Genomic DNA, 26,780 nt, shown 5'->3' with positions numbered 1-26,780 from the left:
CTTATATTTTACTATTACATTTTAAATTATTACATTTCTGTCAGTAATAGAAGTGAATATGACGCATCTAAATGGAACCCAGAGAATTGTAATGTTTGAAATTAACACTGAATTCCGTTTGCCTTTAAAATTTAACAATTTTTGTAATTAAAGCTCAAGTGAATGAAAAATATGCTAAATTCAGGGTGTTTCATTAAAAAATATATATAGAAAAAACATTTTTTTGATGGTCACCACATATTTTCCCCATAGATAGGCCAAGGGATATGTTAACCATTTTCATAAAAATAATCCAAAATTCCCAATTTTAGTTTCTAATTGCACATTTTCTCCATATTTGTTCAAAGGCCCAAGTTCATTTTTCGCAAAAACTAATCAATATTTCGTATGCCATGTAATGACAAAAATACTCAAAATCAAGAGAATAATAAGAATTTTTAAAAATATTCATAGCATTACATATAAAAAAAATAAAGTTGCCTACTGTCCTGACACAACGGTGCACACTGTATACATAAAAATACTACAAATAAAATACCTACTTAAGGTCAAACCCTTTTAATATTTAACTTTTGTTCCTCAGTGCAGGTAATTTCTATTATTATATTGTATTATATTAACTGAGTTATTCATTGTCAGAACCAATACTTACCGGCTTTGAGCAGGACGATTTGATCATCTTGCGACAGTTTCATGAATCCAGGTACCATTTTGGCAAACTCGATGATTTGCTGTATGACTGTGGTCAGTTTCTGCGCGCAGTCCAGCCACAGTTCCTCGTGCGCCATGTTTTTATAGTACACCAACCGCGAGTAGTCGTGTGGTTTCCTGAACATCTCGTGGATGTGTTCGATCGAGTATAAACATGTACGGGTATGTGCGTCCGATATCGTTTTCGACAACAGTTCCGATATTTGACTGGGATCTGAAAAACGACACCCACACCGTTAGGTTCGATCCTGGTTCGATTTTACTTGGACCGAAAGCTAAGCAAAACGTGCTGATATTCATATTTGCGCAATGTTAATTGTTAGGGTACATGCTAGAGTTAAGTGAACATTACGAGGGCTGCCTTTTATACTTCGGGATTTTCTTAAACCAGTCCTGCCATCTGGCGACTAACGTTTTTATAAGGAAGTTTGACATTTTGAGGTTAGATTTATTCAGCTGACGGTACTCGGGAGTATTTTCGTGCAGCAATTTTTTACATCTTTAAACGTGGACTAACTCAACAACAATGTATCGATGAACTTAATTCGACTTTTGGAGCTAAAGCACCATCCAGGACTACTGTTTCATGCTGGTTTTCGAGGTCGTCCAAAATCGGTGGTTGTCCAAGAAAACATTGATGCAGTGCGGAAATTGATTTTGCAGGATCGTCATGTGACTTACCATGAGATTGAGGTATCTTTGGGCATTAGTGGGACCAGCATACATACAATTTTCCATGAAAATTTGGCCGTTAAAAAAATTTGTTCGCGTTGGATTCCACACAGTTTAACATCAGCTTAAAAAAAGGCTCATGTTGATTGATCGAAAGGAATGTTAAAAAAATACGATCGCGCTGCTTCCAAACACGTCTATGATATCGTGACAGGTAATGAATCATGGATCTATGCATATGAACCTAAAAGTAAGCAGCAGTCGACTGTGTGGGTCTTTCAGAATGAGACGAAGCCCACAGAAGTTATTCGAAACAAATGGTAGCCTGTTTTTCCGGGAAAACTGGCCATGTTGCAACTGTTTCTTTGGTGAATGGTAGAACAGTTAATTCTAAATGGTACACCACCATTTGTTTACTGAAATACTTCGAAGAAATTAGAAAACCCAACTGGCTCTCCACACTAACTCTCGACGATCAGTGCAAACAGAGAACTTTTTGAGCATTGAAAACGTCATGACGTGATCAACGTGATGAGCCATCCACCGTATAGTCCTGATTCAGCACCTGATGGCTTCTTTTTAGCCCCATACATTAAGAATAAATTACGTGGACAACGATTTTTGACACAGAAGAAGCGATTGATGAGTTTAAAAAGCATGTTTTAGTGGTGCCCGACTCGATGTGGGAAAAGTGCTTTGATGGTTGGTTTTATAGGTCGTCAGGGTGAATATTTTGAGAAACAGTAAAGTCATATTTGTTGGTCGCTTATAGTTTTTTATTACAAATAACGAAATATAAAAGGTAGCCCTCGTATAAAACTAAAAAGCCTGTTCACATTTGTGTCATGCTGTTTCATAGATAAATATCGTTTTGTATACATATAAATCAACATGTTTTGAAGTTTTTTGTAAAATAGGCAATGAAAGGTGAATAGCATAAGTTCGATTTCTTACCGTTGTGAGTTTTCAAATCATTTGGTGTTGAGTTTAAATGCAACTGTGAGTGGCGCTTCAAAACTGAGTGGTGGGAGCGAAAAAATAATTTTTAACGTCAAGAAGAAAGCGGAACAGAACAATGGCGAATTTAAAAATCCGATCCCTCCTGAGGAAAAAGGGGGTAGGCCAATCAAATGATCGCAATTTTTATTTTTTTACTCAGACAAATTGTTCATAGCGATTATTTAACTGCAATTTATAAGATTATTCAAGAGGATAAGGATTTACGAAGTTTTTCTTTAAGTAAGTAATATAAGCTATTTAAAATCGGTCATGAAATATCGAAAACAGAATTGTAATTGCAATAAGCAAGCATAATTATACTTGGTACTATATACATATCTTCTGGATTCCTTCGATGTATGTTCTTTATAAATCAATAAATCAAACTTACTGACATGTCGCCAATCATCCTCTTGCCTTCTTCAGAACTGAACTGAGCCTGGCTCCCGTACTACTCTGTACCTGCTTATATGTTGTTTGGGGAGGAGAAGCTAAATGACTGATACCCATATTGGTTAAAGGAAAACACCTGAAGCGCGGTTAAGATTGTTTGGTTGCTTATAGACCTTTCAGAATTACTTGTAAAGGGTTTTAATATAGAAATTAAATATTTTGCAAAACCAATGGTGCTGACAATAGGTCAAAGAAGGAATCCTGGAGAGTTGGTAGAAACGAAGAATGAGTGTTAGAGGAGAAACATTAACAGATTTAATTGCGCCATCCATACATAACGTAGGGTCTTTTTTAAGTTGGCGATAGGATCCGTCCTCAGGAATATCTCGAATTTTTTCTGAGATGTTGTTTGAGATTGAAGTTTGTTTAGGATAGACTCGATATCTGAAAGGATGTCTTCTTTTAAGATAATATTTGAGTCAATGATAAAGTTGGAATATATTCCAAGAACCAATTTTTCCGTCAAAAAAAGTTGGTGCGATGATACATTTACCACAGTGTTTGGCAGTTGGTTGGCTGGTTGGTTTCTCTAATGTTGACGTTAGTTTTTAAAATTTTGAAATGTGAAAAGGGTATCCAAGTCGGATTGGGAGAAGATGGAAGTAATTTTAAGATGTCGAGACAGAAGTGTCTTATCGATTTGGTCTATTTCTTTATCGGTATGATGAACTCTTTCTCGACGTAAAGCAAAACTAAAAATTCCCTTTGAGATACCACGAGTTTACACCATTCCATGCATATGCGGCAAAGAACACATCGAAAAGGCCGGGCGAAAAATATCAAACAAGGCTCAAAGAACATCAAGAAGCCTTAGATAAATAAATAAAATATATAGAGATCTATAAGCAACAAAACTCAGGTCTTAACCTTTCACCGATATGTTTATGCCCCTACTTTAGCTCTCCGTAAACAATATATCACCAGACAGAGTAAAATAAGAGCCAGTTTCAGTCAAGCTGTGAAGAAGCCAACATCCAGAAGAATTGCAAATAGTATTACAGTAGCCTGTTGAAGATTTTTAGAAAAATTATGCTTGGTGTGACAGTACCACAACAGATCCCGTAATACCACGACAGATGCTGTAATGAGCCTATTTTTATTTAAAAAATTTCATCTACTACGCCCCTGGAGAGAGAGTTTGTCAACCACCGACAGCGGGACTAGCGGTATTTCAAATGATATGGACCTAACAAATTTAATTGAAACCAAATAAATGCCTTTTTTGAGTTAATCACGTTAGTTTTGGTCAGTTTACTTATGTACTTTTCCATTTGTATGGCTTTAAATAAGTTTAAACAAAGACGATGGGTATATGAAATAGAAAAAGAATTATCGTGCATTGTGAGAATTTTTCAAAAAAGCTTAAGTTAAGTTTTAAAGAAGAAAACAGGATGCTTGGTAGCAAGTTGGATTCATCCACAACAGACGCTCTAAGAACCCAGAAGTTTTGTAAATAGTATTGTGTAAAGAGCATTGTGGTGGAATCTAAGGCAGTGTGGAGCATTGTGTGTGTTGGGAGGATTATATGAGAATTTTGGAGGTATTGGGGCATACCATGGTTTTTAATGTACATAAAATGATAATGTTCTAGCCCTCAATTTATCTTCCAATATTTTCGTTATTGTCTTCGTATATTTAAAAAGTCTTCGTTACTAACCTGTTATTTATTTAATAGTAATTAGTGGAAATTGGTGGTAATTATTAACGTAATTTCTGGCGGAAGTGGCAATTTAATGTATACGGGATCCATTAGTGAAATCCCCCTCGCAAAACCGTTTACCAAACAACAAAACCAAATGGAGACCTTCCGAGTCAAACAAAAACAAAAAGGAAATCGACACTACAAAATGGGGGAAGAGGAATCACACATCCACAACAAAACTTGCCGTCGGACTTACTGGGCAACGTGACCGGCTCGCAATCATCCCCAACAGACCTAGAGCTCTCCTGAAGCCCCCCGTGCTGTTGGGATGTGCTTTGCTGTCGTGCCGGTTGAGTTTGTTGCATGTTCGGGGAATTTACGAAAGTGGTGCTGTCCACGTAACTGGGCACCAGATTGTCAACGGCTGAACTCTCTTGTTTTATAGAGATCACGGTGCCGCCGCTTAGATTAGCCGCCGATGTTTGAGTGACACGCTTAAAGGATAGGGACGAGGATTGTTTGACACCGCCCCCGCCCCCGCCGCCGCCGCCACCGCCACCTCCCCCACCACCCCCAGAGTTTGCGTTAGTATTGCCTAAACATGGATTAGCTATTAAATAAGAAGAGAATGTAATAGGTAGAAGCTCATGCACCGTTATTTTACCCGCATCTCCGGACAAAGCGTTAGCACGGTGTCAGCGTTATAATAACTAACAATTAACAAATAAACTTGGATTAAACAATCATCAAATTCGCTTTCGATAAACAATTAAATTATTGTAGAAGTCGAGAGCGGTTTCCTAACAAATAAGTAAATAACATAAAAAAAAATATCTTCCTGATAAAATTAGGGTTTTTATACAGAGTGCTTCAAAAACTCTCCAATAATTTCTAGGGTAAATACAATGTTAAAGAATAACTTTAGTTTGGTTACGAACATGAATTATGTCACGAACCATCCTTACATTCATAGAAAATGTTTAGTCAGATTTTGCCGCGTCAGCTTTTAATCACATTTCTCTTATTTGTTAGTCAGTCAGTTAAAGAGAATACGGTTTTACGTGAAACTACTAATTTTTGTAATTTAGAAAAATAAAGTTGTTTTTAAAAAGACGCTTTGTTTTCAGTTAGGAAAGGCATGTATCTTTTCTCATTCATGCTAAAATGGTTTAAGTTACGTAAAATCACATCTACACCATAAAAATAAAACAAACAAAATAAAAATATTTTTTGCAATGATTTTCGATTAAAAAAAAAGTACTCTCAAAGCTGCTGGTATTTGACAGAACTATACACTGTGTCCAAGTCCAGACTATAAATCAATGGGGATATTGAATAACATAAGAAGTACGAAGATGGTTAAATTAGAAAAGGGAATGTTTTAGTTTTGTCATATTCGTACCTCTCATGGTTTCCAATATGCCGACCATAGACATTCTTACCCTGGACACTGTATTTGGGACCTAAATTTGATTTTGGTATCTTTCGAAAATTATTTAAAAAAAAAAACGATTTTTGGGCCTCTTTTGCAGGAGGTGTTCTAGGACGCATATTTATTAACCAAATTAAAGTTATTTTTTCAGTGTTTTTTCCTGAATTTTTTTGCACGTGACCACTGAAACAGCCGCCATCTTAACACGAGTTCGGCGCTCCATTTGCATTCATTCATTGCATTAAACGCGAGGTCTTAGTTTTTGTTTATAAGGGGTCGTCAGTCACGCAGACATGTATGAGATGGATAATCTGGACAAATACAGGGTGGCGCAATAATGTGACAAAGTATATCTCATTTATCGCAGTTTTGAAATGTTGTTGCATAAGGTAAGGTCAAAAGAGATACAATTTGTGAATATTTTTACTTATACGCCCTATTGTCTATAACTTCCATTCCAATGACGAAAAAAATTGAATACTGAGTAAGATCACGTCAAGTGGACCCTGCATTTACCACTTGATCATAAAAATTTAATCTATATTTATTTTGTATAAGTACTTATGATGAAAAATTGATCCCTCAATTTTAAAATTTATTATTAAAATTATTTGTTTGTCCACACGTCTTCTCCGGAAGACGAGGTCCAGCATTCTCGCCACCGTTCTGGCGGTCTCCCTTGAGATCTTTTCCCTACTGCGTTGCGTTCTTGACGAGTCTGCCATCTTCCATTCTTTTTATGTGTTTGTTCCAAAACCATCGTGTTTGCCTCGCCCACCTTCCTAGGTCTTGCATTCCGCACTGCTGTCTGATGTCCTCATTCCGTATTCTGTCATACAAAGTTTTACCCCGTATAGTTCTTAATATTTTCATTTCAACTGTTCGCATCATTTGTAGGATTCCGTTTGTATCTACTCTTACTTCTGCTGCGTATGTTATAATGGGTCTTATAACCGTTTTAAAGTATTTGTTCTTACATACAATGTCTACATTGCTCTCTTACTTCGTTATTTCTGCACCTAGATATTTAAAATGATTTACCTGTTCTATTATTTTTGAATCGATTTCCAGCTTATCTTATAGGTCTTTTGGATGTTACTAAGCATTTAGTCTTCTCGGTGTTGATGAGCATATTTAATTCTTTTGCTTTAGTGTTAAAAGAGTGCAGTAGCATTTGGAGATTATCTTCAGAATCTGCAATAAGAACAGCATCGTTTGTGTTGGCATGGAAGAATGTGTCTCCCTTTTTAAATCCAGCTGTCCTAGGAGGGTTTTCTATTATTTTATCCATCGATAGGTTGAATATATATGGGCTGAGTGAATCGCCTTGTCTAATTTCTGTGTTTATATTTATATGTTCAGTTGTTTGTCCAACTCTGATTTTTGTTCTACAATGGGTGTTTATATCGTGTATTAAGTTGATCAATCAATGATTTAAACCTTCCGTTCTCATGATTTTCAGGACATCCGTCAAACGCACTCTTGGTCATATCGACAAAATATAAATACCCAGATTATTGAATTCTAACGATTTTTCGCATATTTGGATCTGCTCCTTGGATAACCTTGTTGTTCTTCTCGTATACTTATGGCTTTGGTGACTTCTCCCAGTATATTTTTTGCGAATGCTTTGAGGATGCTATTAAGCAATGTTATTCCTCGATAGTTTTCCGGATTCGATTTCTGCCCTTCTTTGAAAATGGGTATTGTCGTGCTGTTCTTCCAATCGTTCGTCGTTTTAAATAAGATTAGTATTTCATTCTGTAGTTTTTGTCATGGATTAGTTCAATGTTATTGTTCGCCTTGTGTTTGTTCCATGTCTTCCTGTTCCTTATATAGATTTTTAAAATATATTTCCGACTGTTGTGGTGTTATTTTATTAGTTTGTACGGTATCTTTGACTTCAAGTTTGTTTCTTCTTAACATGCCCCATATTTTCCTTTGGCCTCCATGCATTTCTTTTGTGAAATTTTCCCTTTTAGTTCTTTTATTCTTGCATTTATCTCGTTTCGTTTTCTTCGATAGTTGTTCCGGTGGGGATTGGTTAAATACCAGGTGTAAAAAACTGCGATTGTTGTCCAATCGTTTAAAGACCCTGTTGGAATGTATATCAATGTCGGTGGCAGCCATTTCTTTGCAATAAATAAAGTGAAACTGAATTGAACAATACTTTTTGTTTTGCAATTAGCTTTGTTATTATTTTTTAAGTGTTTTTTCTAGAACTATTAGCAATACTAATATTGTATTTTTAATGCATTAATAGGAGTAATTAATGGAAATTAAAAATTTTAATTTTGACTCACCCTGTATAAACGATTCGAACAAACCCTGAGACAAGTATAGGATAAATAATCATTAAACACATTTTCGAGAAAAAAATTGCCACAATTCCGAAAACACTAATTATAAACGATAAATTAGGTATAAAAAGGAATATCTATTAAAGTCATAATATACAAGGTGTTCCATTGTTTTACAAAAATAAGTTTTATTTCACCCTGTATATTTCAATTTTAAATGGTTGCTTTTAGTGTCATCTATAACTTTAGATATATTACTTTAACACACTATCTGTAAGAGTACACAGATTTCCGCCAAGTTACCGAACTAAAAATAGACGAAAAGAGTCTTTATACATATAAATTAATATTAAATTTAATTCGTATACCAATTTTTTTTTAAATTATTTTATTTTATTGAGAGTTTTCGAATATTTTGCAACACCGCATTAGCATAAATATTTCTTAAATATTGATACAACAATTTTGCAAAATTTTGATTGTTCACTGATCAATTTTAAGAAAATTAAACGACTGCATTCAAAACATTCCCCGATAGCTTGGACTATGTTAAGTTTCGATTGAAAAATATCGATGTTTATTTCCAAATGGGACTTTATTAAAATTTCAGTTTTATTGTTTTCTTAAATCCTACTTTCATACCGAAGAAAGAAGAAAAGGCCTATCCGTAGATACCCTAAAGTCCACTCAGTTTATTTTTAATTATTTTGATTTTATTCGATAGGAAAGCGCCAAAGTCTGTCACAATTTCAACCCCCAACAACAATAATAATTATTATCGAATTTTGAGTGTTTTTTTTTCTCAGCCATCTACGAGATTCCCAGGTAATATTTGAAAAAGGGATATAATGAGAGCAATTTGTTTTGTGTTTGAATTTAAAACCTGTAAGCTTATCTTTCAATATGCAACACTAGGATAAACCATACAATGCAAACATGAATAATATATTTTGTTCCGTAAGACAAGTCCGCGCGTGTGTGGCCTCTTTAAATTAAGCGATACATACCTGTAGTTACGACATTCGCCGTCATAAGACTCCCCGTGTCACTCAGAGCGTCGATACCCGGTCTGGTGTCGTACACCGTAGTGGTGCTATCTACGGCGTAGTCCGCGGATATGTCGTAGCCCATGGAGTTCGCCTGCACCTGAGTTTGACCAGGATAATAAGTGGGCGTGTAGGACCCTACGTCGTTTCCATACGTGGCGTATCTGGAACGGAAAAAAGTCTTTCTGATGTTTCAGGTTTTCGACAAAACCTAAATCGACCAGCGAACGAAAACCCATAATATAGTCGCATCTAATATATATAACCTTGATGACAGTACATGGGTGAGATTTTATCATACGCCACACATGGAAGTCAATGGTTACGAAATATATATTTTTAGTTTAAATTTTAACTAAATCTGAACTATTGGATAGCTACGCCAATTTTCAATACGCAGAATACATAATAAGTTATGAAGCAACCGCCTAGGTATACCACCACATCAGCTGTTATCTGTTTTTTTGGAATTTCTGAATTAATGAGTTTTCGAAGAAATATAATTTTCCTTTATTAAAAAAGCAACATTTAATCGATATTGTTAAACTGTCTTTCAAAATTATTCTATTAAACAAAAATAAACACAAATCTTGTAATTAAAAGTGATCAAACATTTAAAAAATGTACTTCCTGCACAAACAGACCACCGTCCATTGCGCCTTGTTATCGTATTTTGATATACTTAATTACCATTGTAGGGTTATAAATTCAAATTAACAAGGGAGACGCATTTAAATCCAACTGGTCTCTAAGTAATTAATTCAAATATCTCATTTTGTTAATCTCAATAGATCATGTAAAATATCAAAATTATCGTCAAACTGACAATCAAAGCCATTGTTAAAAGCTATTTGTTTTATAATATTTAATTCTTTTTCAAAATTTTGTGTGGAAAGTGGTATATTAAGTAGTCTGTGGACACGTATTAGATAATTCAATAAAATTTCAACTTACAACTAGCAGTGAATTGCAGGAACTTTTACATATGTGTCTATGGTGAAATCAAATAAAAATAAGGCTTTCCAAAATAATAAAGTATTTACAAAATTTTCTAGAATGTATTATAAAAACCAAACAGTTTCTTAAACCAGATATATACCAAAATATTTAATATGATCCCACTGAGTTATATCAAAGAAAAATCAAAACTGTAATTACAGATTCATTACTTACTAATCATGAATCCTGAGCCTCGAAAGTTATGTTTTTTAAATAAATTACACAAAGGCCTGTAGTTTCTTAGTTTCTTTTGTAACAGCATCATCAGTTAAATTCTCAACAAAACTAATAAAAATTTTAGAATATCAAATTCGTTCGAACTAATTAACAAGATTAAAGACATTATTCCAATTTCATATTGCCAAAGAAGGATTAATTATGGCAAACCCACTACATAGTCCACTACTTGCAGAAATTTTCATGGACAATTTAGAAAATATCAAACATAAACATAACAAAATATGAAAATATAGATTATCTTGGAAGTTGACAAAAATTGTTATATTTTTAATTTTTAATCATCTTTGCAATTTTGCTACATTCTACGGCATTTTTTTATATTACACTATGTTTTCAGAAACGACCAAAACTGAAGAGAAAAAAAGGGCATAAAATTTTATAAATATTAGAAGATACGTGTGGTGATTTCAATAGTCGCCAAGAAGAGAAGATTATGGCAAGAATACAAGGTTTTCAAAAAGTTTTCACTTTGGGGATGTGTGTTACAAAGTATACTATAACATGTTTGGAATCCAAGATAAAAATAAGTGTGTGTCTCTATATATCCTTAATCACTTTTATCTTTCTGGCTACTTTTTGCTCAATCTTTATTATACTCGTCATATCGAATAACTCCTTCACTGCATTAATGTATTGGGTTGTTCGGAAAGTCATTTCGTTTTTTTTGGGGAATATGAAAGACAGTTTTCGTATAATGAATAAATATTTTATTAAATTATATATTGGCCATTCTGGTCCAACACCTTTTGCCATCTTTCTGGCAGTAACATAATTCCCCTCTCATAAAAGTTTTGGTCCTTGCTGGCAAAAAACTGGTTCAGGTGGTTTTTGACATCTTCATTTAAGGTAAAGGTTTTGCCATCCAAAAAATTTTGCAGGGACCGGAACAAATAGTAGTCGGAAGGCGCCAGATCGGGAGAATATGGTGGATGTTGCAGTACGTCCCATTCAAGCTGTAAAAGTTTTTGGCGAGTGACCAAACTTGTGTGAGGTCTCGCATTATCCTGGTGGAACACTACACCCTTCCTGTTGATTAATTCGGGCCTCTTCTCTTTAAGTGAATCATTCAATTTGTCCAGTTGATGACAATAGACTTCTGAATTAATCGTTGTATTGTCCGGCAAAAGCTAAAAAAAAACGATTCCTTTGACATCCCACCAAACGGAGAGCATCACCTTTTTTTGGTGAATGTTGGCTTTTGATACGCTTTGAGCCGGTTCATCTTTTCTGCTCCATGACCTCTTGCGTTTAACATTGTTGTATACAACCCATTTTTCGTCCTCAGTAATAATCCGCTTCAAAAATGGATCATTTTCTTGACGTTTGAGGAGCGAATCACACACGTCAACGCGACGACACAAGTTTCGCTCCGTAAGGACATGGGGCACCCACACATCGAGCTTCGAGGTTAAGCCCATGCCTTTCAAATGGCCATAAACAGTCGAATTCGACAAATTTAATCTCTCACCGATCTCTCGTGTGGTTATTCGCCGATTTGCATCAACTAATGCCTTTATCGCATCTCGCTTGGACAGCATTTTTACCTTTTCTGAAGTAAAAAAGTAAAATATGACGAAAATGCTGCTTATTGCTCTCCATATTTAAAAGGGCACCAACCAAAAACTACTGCGTAGAATTAATAGAACTTTTTCACACACAAGCCTTGCAATATCAGCTCTCAAGACATATAATGGTTATGCGGCTTAAGTGTGAAGTTGGTTTCGAAAAAACGTAATTAAGTCCTCTGACGGGAAAAAACGAAATGACTTTCCGAACAACCTTATATATTAGTACAATTTTCTTGTCTTCTAACACTTGCCACAGCTTAGTTAATGGGACGCTATCGTACGCTTTTTGAAGATCAGGTGCTTAATCTACTGCGTTCTTTGCTATCTGTTCTACTACCAGGCTTCTTTACTTCTTGTGTTGCCCAAGAACTTCTCTATGTTATCGCAGGCTTTATGCCACATATCACTTCTAGCTTTATTTACCACTTTTTTTTTACTTCTCTGTTTAAGGTACTATACTGTTGACGATCGTGAATATCCCTTGTTGCTAACAACATAGCTTTCTTCGTCTCCACAAGATCTTCTATTTCTTTATCCCACCATTCATTTCTATTCTTTTTACTATCTACTTCTCCAATAGCGCCCATCGTTGCTTCGCCAAGAGCTACTAATTGGTAGGGAATACTAGACATAATTTCATTTCCAGTCAATTCGATATAGAACCTGGTTGGACTAGTTTTCGTCTTCGTTTCGTTGTTGGCATCCTTGAAATGTGCATAGTAGTGACGCTTTAAGTAAATGATGATCAGTTCCACACCCTGCGCCTCGATGGACTCTAACGTTATTTACCTATATTTTGGAATTTTCTTTGCAAATACAGTAATCGATTATTGATTTCAGACTTCTCGTCGGTTGAGTCCACGTGTATTAATGGATGTCCTTGTATTGGTAGTTTTTGTTTACTTGTTCCTCAAAAACCCACAACTTTGTTATTTACTTTTCTTCCAGTTCTGGCATTTAAATCACCTAAAGAATAACTTCCTTCCTGGTTCCAATATTTTGTGCAAAATATCCAACAAGCAGCATGGGAAAATATCCCAGATATGAAGACCATAGCAAAGATTAATAAGTACCCGAAGAAAATCTGATATATAAAAAAATCAGTAGCCCCAGTAGAAAAGATTGCACTGAACAATGCCACTTAAAAAGTGAAAATGAAAATTAACAATGACAATAAAATAGACTGTTCCTCGTGGAAAACAACAAGCGAACTAAAAAGACCTATCACTCAAATGACTTTTTCAGTCTTATGAAGGAGAAGACCTCCTAGATTGGACAGGATAATGTGACCATTTGGCTCAAAGAACTGTTAAGATAAATTTAAAACAATACTGATCCAAAAAAAGGGCCAGGGTTTGACCTAATCACAGGTAAACTGCCAAATAAAGCACCAGTTAAAATGAGGCATGTTCCTAAGATATGGAAGTAGCGAAAATGATAATGGTTCTTAAACCAGGGAAACCACCACAAGATGTTTCGTCTGTTAAAACCTATACTAACCCATATCAGAATGGCTTTCGGGAGAACCACTCCACCATAACCTAGGTACACATAATACGGATATTGAAATATTTCTAGAGGAAAATACAGTCTCCTCTAATATCTTTTTAGATTTATCCCACGCTTTCCATTAAGTTGACAAGAGGGTTTTTTTCGCAAGATGAAAAAAAAAACGCTCTCTCGAGAATTTTCACAATTTTTAACTTCACATATTTCGAACGAAGCAAGGGGAACACTACTCTGACATAAAATAAATTAAAGGAGGAGTGCCACAAGGTAGCGTACTAGCTCCCGTAATACACTAGTGACGTTTCTACTTCAGAACATGATACAATTGCAACTTTGGCAACTGGATTGGTTACTTGGCAGAAATTCCAAGCAAGTTTTAAATCCGGTTTGGACCTACGGTATTCAGTTTTGACACTGTGAAAGCAATAACCATAAAGGTTCCAGAATAAGGTACTGATAAATATCGTCAATGCACCTTAGTAATTTCGCAATTGTGACCCAGAACCCGTTTGTGGCGTGGCCAAACCCGTTGCAAAAACAGCCATCAGGGATTGGATGGACCGAGAATCCCGCCGATGGTGGAGGGACATGCCTGGGCAAAGACAGGCCAAGGAATTCCTAAGCGGCCCATCGGTCAATTTTGCAGCGGACCTACTAAGTTACAATAGAAAAGCCGTAAGAATAATGGTAGGTCTGCTGACGGGCCACTGCAAGCTTAAGAGCCATCTAAGCCTGATGGAAGTGAAACAAAACACAGAATGTAGATTCTGTCAGAAAGAGGAGGAAACAGCCGCACACGTACTATGCCACTGCGAAGGCCTAGCAAGAGTGCGTTTCCATCTAGTGGGCGATACCAAACCAGAGGCAGAGAGCTATACGAGGAAGCCATTATTAAAGTTGTAGAGTCTGATTAGAGAGACCAACCTGGATAAAGCTCTATAACTATGGAGAGAGTCACAATAGATCCTCTGGGTCGCAGTGACGGACAGGCTGATTGCTAGCTCTCCCTAATCTAATCTAATCTAATTATGATCTACATCGGTACCTGGACGTAAGGCAGCAAGCCATAACCAAAGACTTATTCAGCATGTCAACATCGGACAAGAGGACCTAACCCTTTAAGTTACTATAGCGACAGTGACCGTAATTAAGATATCGGAATCTAAGGTAGGCTAGGTAGTACAACCTTAATAATTTAGGTTAGAAAAAAAATTAATTACAGGTCGAATTTCCGATCAAATCGTACCAGAGTTTTCAAAACATTTTTTATGTGGATGAGTAAGGTAACGCTGCAAACAACTGATTCTTCGAGTACATATTTGAGTTTAGTGGACTTACCCTCCATTAAAAGGTGCATGTAACTGATCGCTACTAGACGGTGTCTGCTGTTCGTAAACGGAACTGTCAGGCGCCGAATCATTTTGTGCCCTCAGCTGTGCCCTGTGAAATCGAACTTCGTCTTCTACCTTCTCCCTCTGCTTCTTCGACATACGACCGAATTTGACGGCTGCAAAGTAAAAGAAAACAACGCACTTAATTAAAGTTGGAATTAATTTTCAAAGGGCTGTTTTTTTAAGTGTAAGGGACAATTTAATTACCATAATCGTCAAGTAGAAATGTTTTGCAGCAACTGTAACATCAATTAAGCAGAAACAAATTTTTTGATGATAGAAAATAATAAGTAAAGGAGTGTATTAAAACTAATACATCACACGTGTATCGAAAAGAGGAAATGGACAGTGTTGTATAAGATTTAATAACAAATTAAAATTAATAAAACTGATTGAATCAAATCGATCACGAACGTAGATTACTCACTCGGTTATTAACTAGGTCCGGCGCTTTCGCCAATATGTCGGCAATTCAAAGCTAACAAGTTCGTGCCCAACACTTCAGGAGATGATTCTTTGATTCATTTTAATGAATAAAATAAAAATTATAAATTTGTGTAAGCGAATAGGCATTTTTTCCCCTGAAATCGTTGTTATCTGGGAAATCTGTGAAATAACATTGTAATTTTTAATAGATCACGTGTAAGGCATGAAGTGGGGTTGAACCCTAACCAATTTTGAAGTGCTATACAAGCATAAAATAAAAAGAAACTTTATTGGTCAGATTTTTCATTTGGATTTTTTGGAGTATTCACAGATTAGGATTGGAACTCCACACTTGGCATTTTAAAGAATATAGTATATAGAAGCGTAGGATGAGGTCATAAAAAAACATTTCTGTTGCTTTTTTTCCATTTGCTTTTAATTGCAAATATTCAAATCAAATCAAACGCGCCCTCAAAAAGATGGAAAGTCATAAAGCTCCGCGAGGAGATATAATAGCCATAGAATCAATAAAGATTGGGGGTGAAATTTTGTTAAGTAGAATCAAGACGGTATTTAATTTACACCTCCTAAATCAAAATATCTCCACAAAATGGAATAACACAACCATGATTGTGCTTTTTGAAAATGTGGACAACACTAACCACGAAAACTAGAGTCCGATAAGTCTTTTAGGGCGACTGCGGTTGGAAAGGTTGGAAAATAAACTGGAACTCTTCCAGTCCAAGCAACAGGCGCATTTTCGCCGCAGATACAGAACAAGCTATCATCTACAGTGTTCAAGTATTAATTGAAAACGCTATAGAATGACAGACCCGTGGTTTTTGTAAAGCTTTCGAGAGAGTTGAATTACCTGCTAGCCACAAAGAACCGAAAGAAAGAATAGACCATAGATATTCAGATGTGAACAGGATAATAATAAAGGTCTCTATTGACTTAGATAAATACACATTTTATAAGAAATTTACACATACAGCTGTATAAAGAAATCTCGCTAATAAAAAAATCAACCACATTCGATACTATAAGAGATATGAACCTATAGACAGATGTGGCGTATATCTAAACTCTGAATTAATCAACAACCCCAATTTCTTTTATTTGAGCTTTGAAGGGTTTACCTTCTAAATTTATTGTATTGTAGGTTTGCAAAAATGTTATTGTCTATTGTCTATTGTACCAAACACTATTGCTGTAGTTTAGTTACTTGAGACAGTGATTTTTAGAAAATATTGAGCTTATAAAGGTCGTAGTTTCACGCAGAAATAGATTGACTGGCTCAGAAATGAGAAATACATTTGAGAATTTCCTGCATAAAAGCGATGCAAACAAGACTTTTGAGAATTGTGATATAGAATAACAGAGGTAGAAAAATAGAAGCCTGTGGGACTCCAGATGATACTTTTAGATTTTAGAAAACTTGATATTCTGCTATCATAAGTAATTTCAGATTTCAAAAGTTAATTTCTTATAAGCTTTCTTATAGAGACACTTAACTCAATCTAATTCAAAATCAATAAAAGCAAAAAACTAACACCGTCAGTTTCACCCTTGAAATGCAGGATTAGCAGCATTTTGGGTAGCGGCCTTCATCCATTCACGAAGAAATCCCGATTTTTCTAGACAGTAGATAATAATAATGAATGAATGAAATGAAGTGAGTAAACTATGCTACGCGGGCTGCCTTTTATATTTCGGGATATTTTTAAACTAGCTCTGCCATTTGGCGTCTAACGTTTTTATAGGGAAGTTTGACATTTTGAGGTTAGGTTTACTCAGTTAGGTTTTGGCGAAAGAGTGTTGTTTGTGTTTTTTGTGATAAATTAAAAAAAAATGTGAAGGTTAAAAATGGAACTTAATAGGGAGCATTTTCGTGCAATATTTTTTTACAACTTTAGACATGGACCAACTCAACAACGATGCATCTATGAACTTAATTCGAGTTTTAAGACTATTGTTTATCGCTGGTTTTCAGACTTCAGTCGTGATCGTAGTTTCCTTAACGATGAATTTCGAGAAGGTCGTCCATTGATGTAGTGCGAAAACCGATTTTGCAGGATATCATGAGATTGAGGTATCTTTGGGCATTAGTGGGACCAGCATCCACACAATTTTGCATAAATATTTGGCCGCTAAAAAAAAATGCATATGAAGCTAAAAGTTAGCAGCGGTCGACTGTGTGGGTCTTTCAGAATGAGACAAAGCCCACAGAAGTTATTCGAAACAAATAGTAGAATGTTTTTCCGGGAAAACTGGCGACGTTGCAACTGTTTCTTTGGTGAAAGGTAAAACAGTATATTCTAAATGGTACACAACCATTTGTTTCCTGAAATTCTTCGAAGAAATTAGAAAACCCAACCGGCGAAGACGAATCACTCTCCACGCTAGCTCTCACCGATCAGAGCAAAGAAAGAACTTTTTGGCCATTAAAAACGTTGATGTCATGAGCTATCCACCGTATAGTCCTGATTTAGCACCGAATGACTTCTTTTTATTCCTATACATTAAGAATAAATTACGTAGGCAACGACTTTTGACACCAGAAGAAGCATGTTTTTGAAGTTGCCCGAATCGACGTGGGAAAAGTGCTTTGATGATTGGTTTTATCGAATGCAAAAGTGAATTGATCGTGCGGGTGAATATTTTGAGTAAAGTCATATTTGTTGGTAACTTATAGTTTTTTATTGCAAATCCCGAAATGTAAAAGGTAGCCTTCGTAGCACCAATGGTAGAAAGAGCTTAGAGATAATGTTACGTTTGAAATTTGAGACACCCGGTAAACTCATGTTGATGGCAAAATACGAAAGCGTGGAAAAAAGGAACGACGCACCGAGAGGAAAAAAGGCAGCGCGATAAGCCGTGACCGCGGTGATCGCTCTTAAATTTTGCACGAGTCATAACTAGGTTGCTTAGTGAACAGAAAAGTTATTCTGGCGTTTTACGGATTTTTCACTTTGCATCCCGCTTTGGCGACTTTTGTGGTACTCTGGTTGTTTTAAGAAGTTCCAAAGCTTATCTTGAATAGATATTGGGTTTTGTAGAGAAACGTCTCGTGTTTTGGGTTTGTTTTTTGTGCTGATACGAGGTAAGTTCTCTTTTTATTGTGTGCGTAGTTCTCGGTAGTTGTTCTGATCGTTTTTTTTGGACAATTTATTTTAACTCATTTATAAAGGAAAAAAAAAAAGGTCAATTTCCTTTACAGTAAAAGCATAATGATTTACTTTTAAAATTTAAACTCTTGAGATAAATAAGATAAATTACTTGAAATCAAAAACCAATAAAAAATAAAATTGTAGTTGTAGAATCTTTATCAATTCGTATCACTTCTTGATTTTTTTTCTTTTCCATTCTTAGGCGTTTTTCTTTTTTTTTTGGCAATTTGCTTTTTGTGGTCCCGGACGGATACGAGAAACAGAAGGTTGCTATTTATCCGGAAAAGGCCATGTATTGGTTGATATTATAATAGTACGCCTAGAACATCCGGAAAATTGGGAAGAGCAAACGCCTTAGTTTCGGGAATCTTCGGAATTAACCTGAGAGTTCTACACCGACGTCCGTACTCCAGATAAGTACCACGTAGTGGAATTTGTTTTTTTTATTTTCGCATACACGTAAAAGGAAATAAAACGATTCGACAAAAAGAACTGGTGTAGTGCCCAACTTAAGTTTTATTGCGAATTCTATAATTTTGTTTGTACATCTAAGATATTACCTGAACGATGAGTTGAAAAGAGGTTATTGACGGTTCCTTTTTTTTGTCGTTAAGGGGTTACCCTCTTTTTATACTCGTCTATACTCTCGAGAGATTATTTACGCTGTAGGAAAATAAAACGTGTAAAGTTGTTTAATGTAATTACATATTGCGATCTTGTATACCGATCCCAGTGCGGCGGATAACTCTTCCCCCCATTTCGACATTAAATCGAATAACTGAATGTCATGTTTTTTGTTCCTTTTTTTTTTGTAATAACCGTAGCTAATGTCACCAGTGCGAATTAGGTTTGGTGATGTCAGTGTTTTTAGGGGTATATAAGTAAAGAAATCACCTGGCGCCCTATAAAAAAAAAATACTCCTTATAAGTTGGTACTTAAATCGTGAATTTACCCACTCCCGCTCCGGCTGTAGCTGAGCGGCGCATACCTCTCAAATGTTACCTGGATGGTGATACGGCCACGGGGGAAAAAAAAAATAGGCAAATAAGAACAATATTTCTCGTTATAGGTAACAGTAAGAATATTAATACCGTCCATTCGGTTAGATTTCAAGGCAAGACATCAACTACACTACACTAAGGTACTACGCAAATTCCAATCAGGAGAGGTACAAGGCAAGGCGTGTGTGTAATCGAAATTATTTATTACAGTCGCTTTGCAGACGACGTAGTCTTCATAGCGGACAATTTTGCAGACATAAGGGACATAGTTCGGGAACTACAACAAGCCACATTACAAATTGGCAAACTAACCAAAATGATGACAAACATAGTCCTTAGTCAACAATTAGAGACGAAAGAAAAACAAATACAACCAAATACAACAGATCGACTAAGAGAATAGTAGAGTTGAGACGTCGATAAACTTTTATTTACAGAGGGTTGAAGAAAGTCAACATAACCTACAAATTATTTTCCGAAATCTGTGGAATTCGTAAAATCTGTCAAATCCTAAATTTTTGGTTAGTAGGTCATCACCAAAGCAAAGGCGCACCAGTTCGTTTGTTTATTATTTTCATAAAATAATATAATATAATAATATATAATAACAATAACAATATGTAATCTTAAAACACGTAATAAAAGTTAGAGCACAAAGTACAAGGTGATCGGTTAAGGATGTCTCGAGACATATTTGCCATAACACAATTGTTAAAAGTGACCAAAAGGAATCGCTGAAAATTACTTTCAAACTTTTGGGTCGAATGATAAAGGGTGTAATACTAATTTATTGGTGATTTTTTTTTAAATGCTTCGTGTCAACTTTTTTCTATTACAACAAACACACAAAACTGGTGGCAAGTGGTAATGCTATGAGAATTTTTTTGTATAATAAATAACTGTACACTACCTATAATCACAGAAAATAACCTCGTTTCCACGGACTCCCTAAAATTCACAAACTAGAATGACCGCTTCGATCAATTAACAGCACCATTGGTTTTCTAACTTATAATATCTATATTCTATATTAAAACCCTTTACAAGGAAAATGATAAATTCGTTCGTAATACCTTTCGCTTCATTGAACAATTAAAAAGCATTACATTAGATTCAGAGCATATTCTGGTTAGTTTCAGCTTAGAACCCCTCTTTACCAAACTCCGTAAAAACCACAGATCTGGAATTAAACCATCTAATTATAATTGAAAAGTGTTTGTGTGGAAAATATTTTTCTTGTAACAGTCAAGACAGCTATGAGTTCTCTATTATCGTCAGCCATCGCAAATATTTTTATGGCAGCTTTTGATAAGAAAGCCTTCCACCTAAAAAAACCAAAAAGAATTCCTCCCAGATTTTCTTTTTTCTTTTACCACTATAATAATAATAATAATATTAATAATTAAATAATAGTAATGATTTTATTTGAGCAATATATGATAAAATTATAACAAAGAAATAATTAATTTACCTGTTACCTGTTGAGCAGAAGTCTAGCCCTTGGCTACTCTACGGAAGTTACTGTAATTATATACTGTGAACATAAGTTACAGGAAAAACAATTTATATACATTTAAGTATCTTACTTTTAGGTTCGAACATTGGAGGAGAATTAATTGGTTTTATAACATTTTGGGACTGTAGATTGCTAATTTTAGTTTAAGTCCATTAATAAGATATTTTTTATAAGTTATTTTGAAATTATGTAATGACATATGAAGAAACTGGTTTGGAATTAAGTTGAAATACTTTACGGCGTTGCATAAAAATAAACGCTGAAAGATTGCAGTGTTATGATGTGGCATCGTTAGTTTGCCATTATTTCTAATATTAATATTGTGGACAGTGTTACAAAATATTAAGCCATTTTTTATGGAAAATGGAGAATTAAGGTTATTAATTAATTAATTAATTAATTAATTAATTAATTAATAATTAATTAATTAATTAATTGTATAAGTGCATAAGTGCATGCATTCTGTACTATCTGAACACGCTTCTTATATTCCTGATGCAAACAAAAACGCCATAATTGTCACCATAATTGTTCAGTTGTTTACTTAAAATATGTCCATTATTATATAAAACATTCATGGAAGCAAAGGATTTTTGAAATATATTTTTTAGGTGTTCCTTGTTTAGTTTAGTGTCTAAGATAACTCCCAGATTCTTGGTACAATTCTTAAAATTTAAAATTTAATTTTGAATTGCTAATCACCATATTTGATTTTTTTTCTTTAGGAAGTTAACATTCTTATCATTCCCAAACACCATAACACATGATTTACTTGTGGTCTTGAGACATCTGATTTAAAGTGTGAAGGTCATCATTAATGTATGCTTCAAATTCTTTATAATTGTTGAGGCTGAAGCTACAATAAATTTGTGTATCACAAGCAAAGGCTTGAATTTTACAGAATTTTAAAGATCTCAAGATATCAGAAGTATAAATAAGGAAAAGCAATGGGCCTGAAATTGATCCCTGTGGAACACCGGATAGAACTTCTCCCTTTTCAGCAAATTCATCATTTGCAAGAATTGATTGTATTTTAAGTATGATTTGAGAAGATTAAAAGATTCTACATTGAAACCGTAATATCGTAGTTTAGCCACCAACAGCCCATGGCTAATTGTGTCGAATGCCTTCGAAAATACTAAAAGTACTACAACAGCTTGAAGTATGTCATCCAATACATTAGTCAATGCTATCGACGGGCCAAACCCTTTATGAAAACCACATTGAGTATTATTAGTTGTTCATAAAGAATTTTTTCAAATATCTTCGACAAAACAGGGAGAATACTAATGATACGAATGTCATTATAATTTAAGGGATTTTTACCAACAGAAATTTTCCATTGCACTGGAAAATAGCTTGTTTCAATGCAGCAATTTATAATTTATCAATAAAAGTGCTACAGTATTTTAACATACTTGAGGATATTTCATCGACTCCGGTGGCGTTAGTTTTAATATTATTAAGAACTTTGTTTACCGTGCATATATCTGTCACTTTAAACGAGAAATTTAAATTGTTTTTTTAGAAATTGTTATCATAAAAGTTTGTTTTTGCTGCACAGTCCGACTTATTTTGTAGGTATGTAGGAAAAAAGTTACTAATTCCATTAGGTTCTGATAAATGTGGTGGAGTTACGTTATTTTTTGTGTCGCATATATTAAAACTTTTTAGAACTGACCAAGTTTTTTTGGAATTGTTTTTAAAGCAGTCAAGATATTGCTTCTTTTCTTTTTTTATTGATGCTAATGTAATATTTCTTGGATGTTTATGGCGCAGCCTGGCAACTGTAGTTTAGATTTTTTAAATTTCTCGGACCAAAGCAAAATATCAAAATTACTTACTAAAATAAGCAGCTTAAACTCGTAAAAATTTGTAAAAAATGAACGTACATTTAAATGCCCAATTTTAAAGACCGTATTGTTTAATATAACCATAATAATAATACGTGTTTTGTATACAAAGCCAAGTACTGGAAACAGGTGATATCGAAGTGAAGACTAAAACTAACAAAATAATATAATTAAAACATAATATAAATGACAAAATTAAGTTTTTAGCAAAATAAAAGCAAGCGAATAGCTTTAAGACACCTGCCCGTTGCCCATATTAAATTTAAGAAATTTTGCATAACATCCAACCAACAATGAGAAAGATAAATCATAAATGTAGGTGAGTACTAACAGTTTGCGTAATCAATTTTTTGATTCTTTCAAAATCGGTTTTTGCTGCCAAATTTAATTATGGCTATATTTATTTATTCATTTATTTATTCACATAGTGATCTAGTAGGAAAAGGTAACTGAATAAAATTACAAACATGAATGCTAGGCTACACAGACTTGTGGAATTAACTGGTCAAATTTTTTTGTGTCAGAATTTTAAAAATGCAATGAAATTTAATTTTTTTTTATTTATATTTATTTATTTATATTTATCTAAATTGTGCGTTACGTCGCCATAACATCGTTCTGCAAATGGAGTGGATAATTTTATTGGGATTCCCCGAATCGCTAAGTATGGAATTCGAGTATTCCTTGATAAGAGTATATTGCATATCACAAACATTTTTTGACTACTCAATTAAGAGGTGGCCAATTGACGGGTCAGTGATCGTTTAAACGTAAATACAGGGTGTAGCTAGCGGAATGGAAATGCTTGTAAAAAAACCTTGTTGTTATTATGTTTTAATTATGCTTTTGTTATTCAAATCACTGTTTGTCGGGCTAAATTATTGAATATTTGTCCTTGTAATTCAAAGTAATAAGTGTGTGCTGTATTATTCTTCTTTCCTTCATTTTTGTTTTCTTTTTTTTTATTGTAAATACTTGAATATTCCAACCAACAAGGTTAGCCTTTTGTGTAGTCTATAGTCTTAGGACCGCTCAATTGACCACTTCCTAATTGACTACTCCTAACACCTCAGCAAGTAAACTTGAAAGGGTCCAGAGGATATTAAATATCTGGGACAATTATCAAGCGTGGACTAGGACAAGCAAAAGCAAGGTTCATGCGTATGAGGAAAGTGGTGTATCGACACGAACTTAAAATTGAGCTCAGAATGGGAATTGTCCGATGTTACGTGTTCTCACTCCTATTATATGGAGCAGAATCTTGGACCCTCACAAAGACTACCTTAAAAAAGCTGGATAGAACGGATCACCAACATAGACGTCATGGACAGAATGACGAAAAATAAGAAATCATAAAATATACAACATGCACCATTTGGTCACTCAGGGCAAGGGGAGACGAAGCCCAGGAATAAGAAGAACATCTTGGTTGAAAAACCTACGACAGTGTTTCGGACAATCAACTAAACAGCCTATAACGACAGCGGTAAATAAAGTATTGATAGCCAACAAGATTGCTAACATTCGGTAAAAAACGGATATGGCACCTCAAGAAGAACATCAAAGCTACAGCTTCCACAAAAGGCTAACCTTGTTGGTTGAAATCTTCAAGTATTTACAATAAAAAAGAGAAAACAGAAATGAAGAAAAGAAGAATAAAAAAGCACACAGTTATTAAATGAAATTAGAAAGACAAATATTTTAGAACGACAAGCAGTGATTTGAATAACAAAATAATAATGGAAACAAAATAATAAAAAGGTTAATTTTTCAAAGAAACTTCCTACTGTAATGCTTTTTATAAAACTTCTTTATTCCTCCTACGATGGATTTCTTGACTCGAACTTGCTGACGTTTCGCCAATCACCCTGTTGGCTTCTTCAGAGCTTGACTGAAACTGGCTCGTATTTTCCTATGTACCTGCTTTTATATTGTTTGAGGGGGGCGGAGCTAAGAGAGGCACATAAACAGCGTCTCGGATGGCTGATTAGCATATTGGTGACAGGTAAAGATCTGAGTCGCGGTTAGGTTGCCAATAGATTTCTATAGACTCGGATTTTTAGTTGATAGAAGAATAAAATTTTATATCCGGTTTCGTGATTCGTGATTCTTTGAGCCTAGTTGATATTTTTCGTCCGGTCTCTCCAATGTATTCTTTGCGGCATATGCATGGAATACTGTAAACTCCTGCCACCTCAAATAGAATTTTGTCTTTGACGGATCGAAGATGTTGAGAGATTTTTGGACAATTGGTAAATCTGGTTTTGACGTTATATTTCTTTAGAACTTTAGATCAGTCAGTGATGTTTTGAATGTAAGAAAGGACACAACAATGGCAAGTGTGGGATTGCTTTCGGCTTCATTGCTATTGAAAGGTTGTGGTGAAGTGTATTTTGTGATGGAACGCTTAATATCTTTAATGTGGAAATTATTAGAGAGAAGAACAGAGATAAGGTGTTCTAATTCTGGATTCAGTTAGTTTTACGGCTCTATAAACAAGAGAGTTGTTAACCGATGATTTTTGGGACGGATGGCGATGTGACAATGCATTAAGGTGTTGGTCTGTGTGCGTAGGTTCTCTGCAAACACAATGACCTAATGTTAGGTCTGATTTTGTATTGATAAGAATATCTAAGAATCGGAAGTTGTTATTAGTTTCTATTTCAATGATGAAAAGTATGTTAGGGTGTATAGAGTTTAAATGTCTAAGAAAATCTACTAGGGTTCCAATCAAAATGACAATCTTAACCGCGACTCAGATCTTTACCTGTCACCAATATGGGGATCAGAGACGGTGTTTATGCCTGTCATTTAGCTCCGCGCCATCAAACAATATATAAGCAGTTCCAGAGTAAAATGCGAGCCAGTTTCAGTCCAGCTCTGAAGACGCCAACAGAATGATTGGCGAAACGTTAATTAATTCCAGAAGTTTTTAAAAAAGTAATACAAAGTTTTTTTTTACAAGGATTTTCTTTGTGTATATTTTAGCGACACGCTGTATTTAAATTTAAAAACGTTAATTCGCTATCGCGATCAAAATTCTTGTGTTATTATTTAATACGCGCGTAGTGACCGTTTTAAAAATAATCCACAATGGCGGTGTGGGAAATGCGGTGCGCCGCGACGCGATCCTTCGAAGCACTCGAGACGTGGCCTACATTACGCTTCCGTAACCGTACGGAAATATTATGTAGTTTTACAATATAAATTGCAGAAACCGTTCCCCGGCCGCGCTCGACACAAAGTTGCCGGCGTTATAGCGGAAAATCGCGTATACGCTTTGTTTATTCGACGCGTCACCGCAGTGGCGTATCTTGAGGCGAATTAACGATTTAAAAGACGTATAAAATATTCACGTATTGATTCACGGATGGAAAAATGTGATGACACTATATTCCGGGATATAATCCGTTCGCTTGTTGAACTCCGACTGGAATCTTGCAGACGTTTCGCCAAAATCTCACTTGGCATCTTCAATGCGCGCGCTCCGAAAACACTTCGAACACAGAGCGCGAGCATTGAAGATGCCAAGTGAGATTTTGGCGAAACGTCTGCAGGATTCCAGTCGGATGCAGGATTCCAATCAGATGCAGGATTCCAGTCGGAGTTCAACAATCGAATGGATGATACCCCGGAATATAGTGTCATCACATTTTTCCATCCGTGAATCAATACGTGAATATATATATATATATATATATATATATATATATATATATATATATATATATATATATATATATATATATATATATATATATATATATATATATATATATATATATATATATATATATATATAATACAAATTTTAATGCAGCGACTAATTCCCACCTCATCCAGATATTTTT

At 34.9% G+C, this 26,780-nt stretch overlaps 1 protein-coding gene across 6 annotated transcripts in view; it reads right to left on the bottom strand.

Moving 5' to 3' along the window:
* The window catches only part of LOC132707281 (probable nuclear hormone receptor HR3), a 231,046-nt gene that overhangs the window by 7,778 nt on the left and 196,488 nt on the right, over positions 1-26,780 (bottom strand). For 4 of the 6 annotated variants that reach the window (XM_060680175.1, XM_060680098.1, XM_060679468.1 and 1 more), the window contains 4 exons: positions 14,910-15,078; positions 9,217-9,419; positions 4,734-5,072; positions 653-925 (listed from right to left, as the gene is read on the bottom strand). In XM_060680175.1, the coding sequence (XP_060536158.1) occupies positions 653-925; positions 4,734-5,072; positions 9,217-9,419; positions 14,910-15,078 (984 nt within the window). The remainder of the gene's footprint in view (positions 1-652; positions 926-4,733; positions 5,073-9,216; positions 9,420-14,909; positions 15,079-26,780) is intronic. The other 2 variants (XM_060680309.1, XM_060680246.1) reach the window with 1 other exon arrangement.

The sequence above is a fragment of the Cylas formicarius genome, unplaced genomic scaffold (assembly GCF_029955315.1).
Source record: "Cylas formicarius isolate icCylForm1 unplaced genomic scaffold, icCylForm1.1 PGA_scaffold_10__41_contigs__length_53128322, whole genome shotgun sequence".
Taxonomy (NCBI): Eukaryota; Metazoa; Arthropoda; class Insecta; order Coleoptera; family Brentidae; genus Cylas; species Cylas formicarius.
This window is presented reverse-complemented; position numbering and strand designations above follow the sequence as displayed.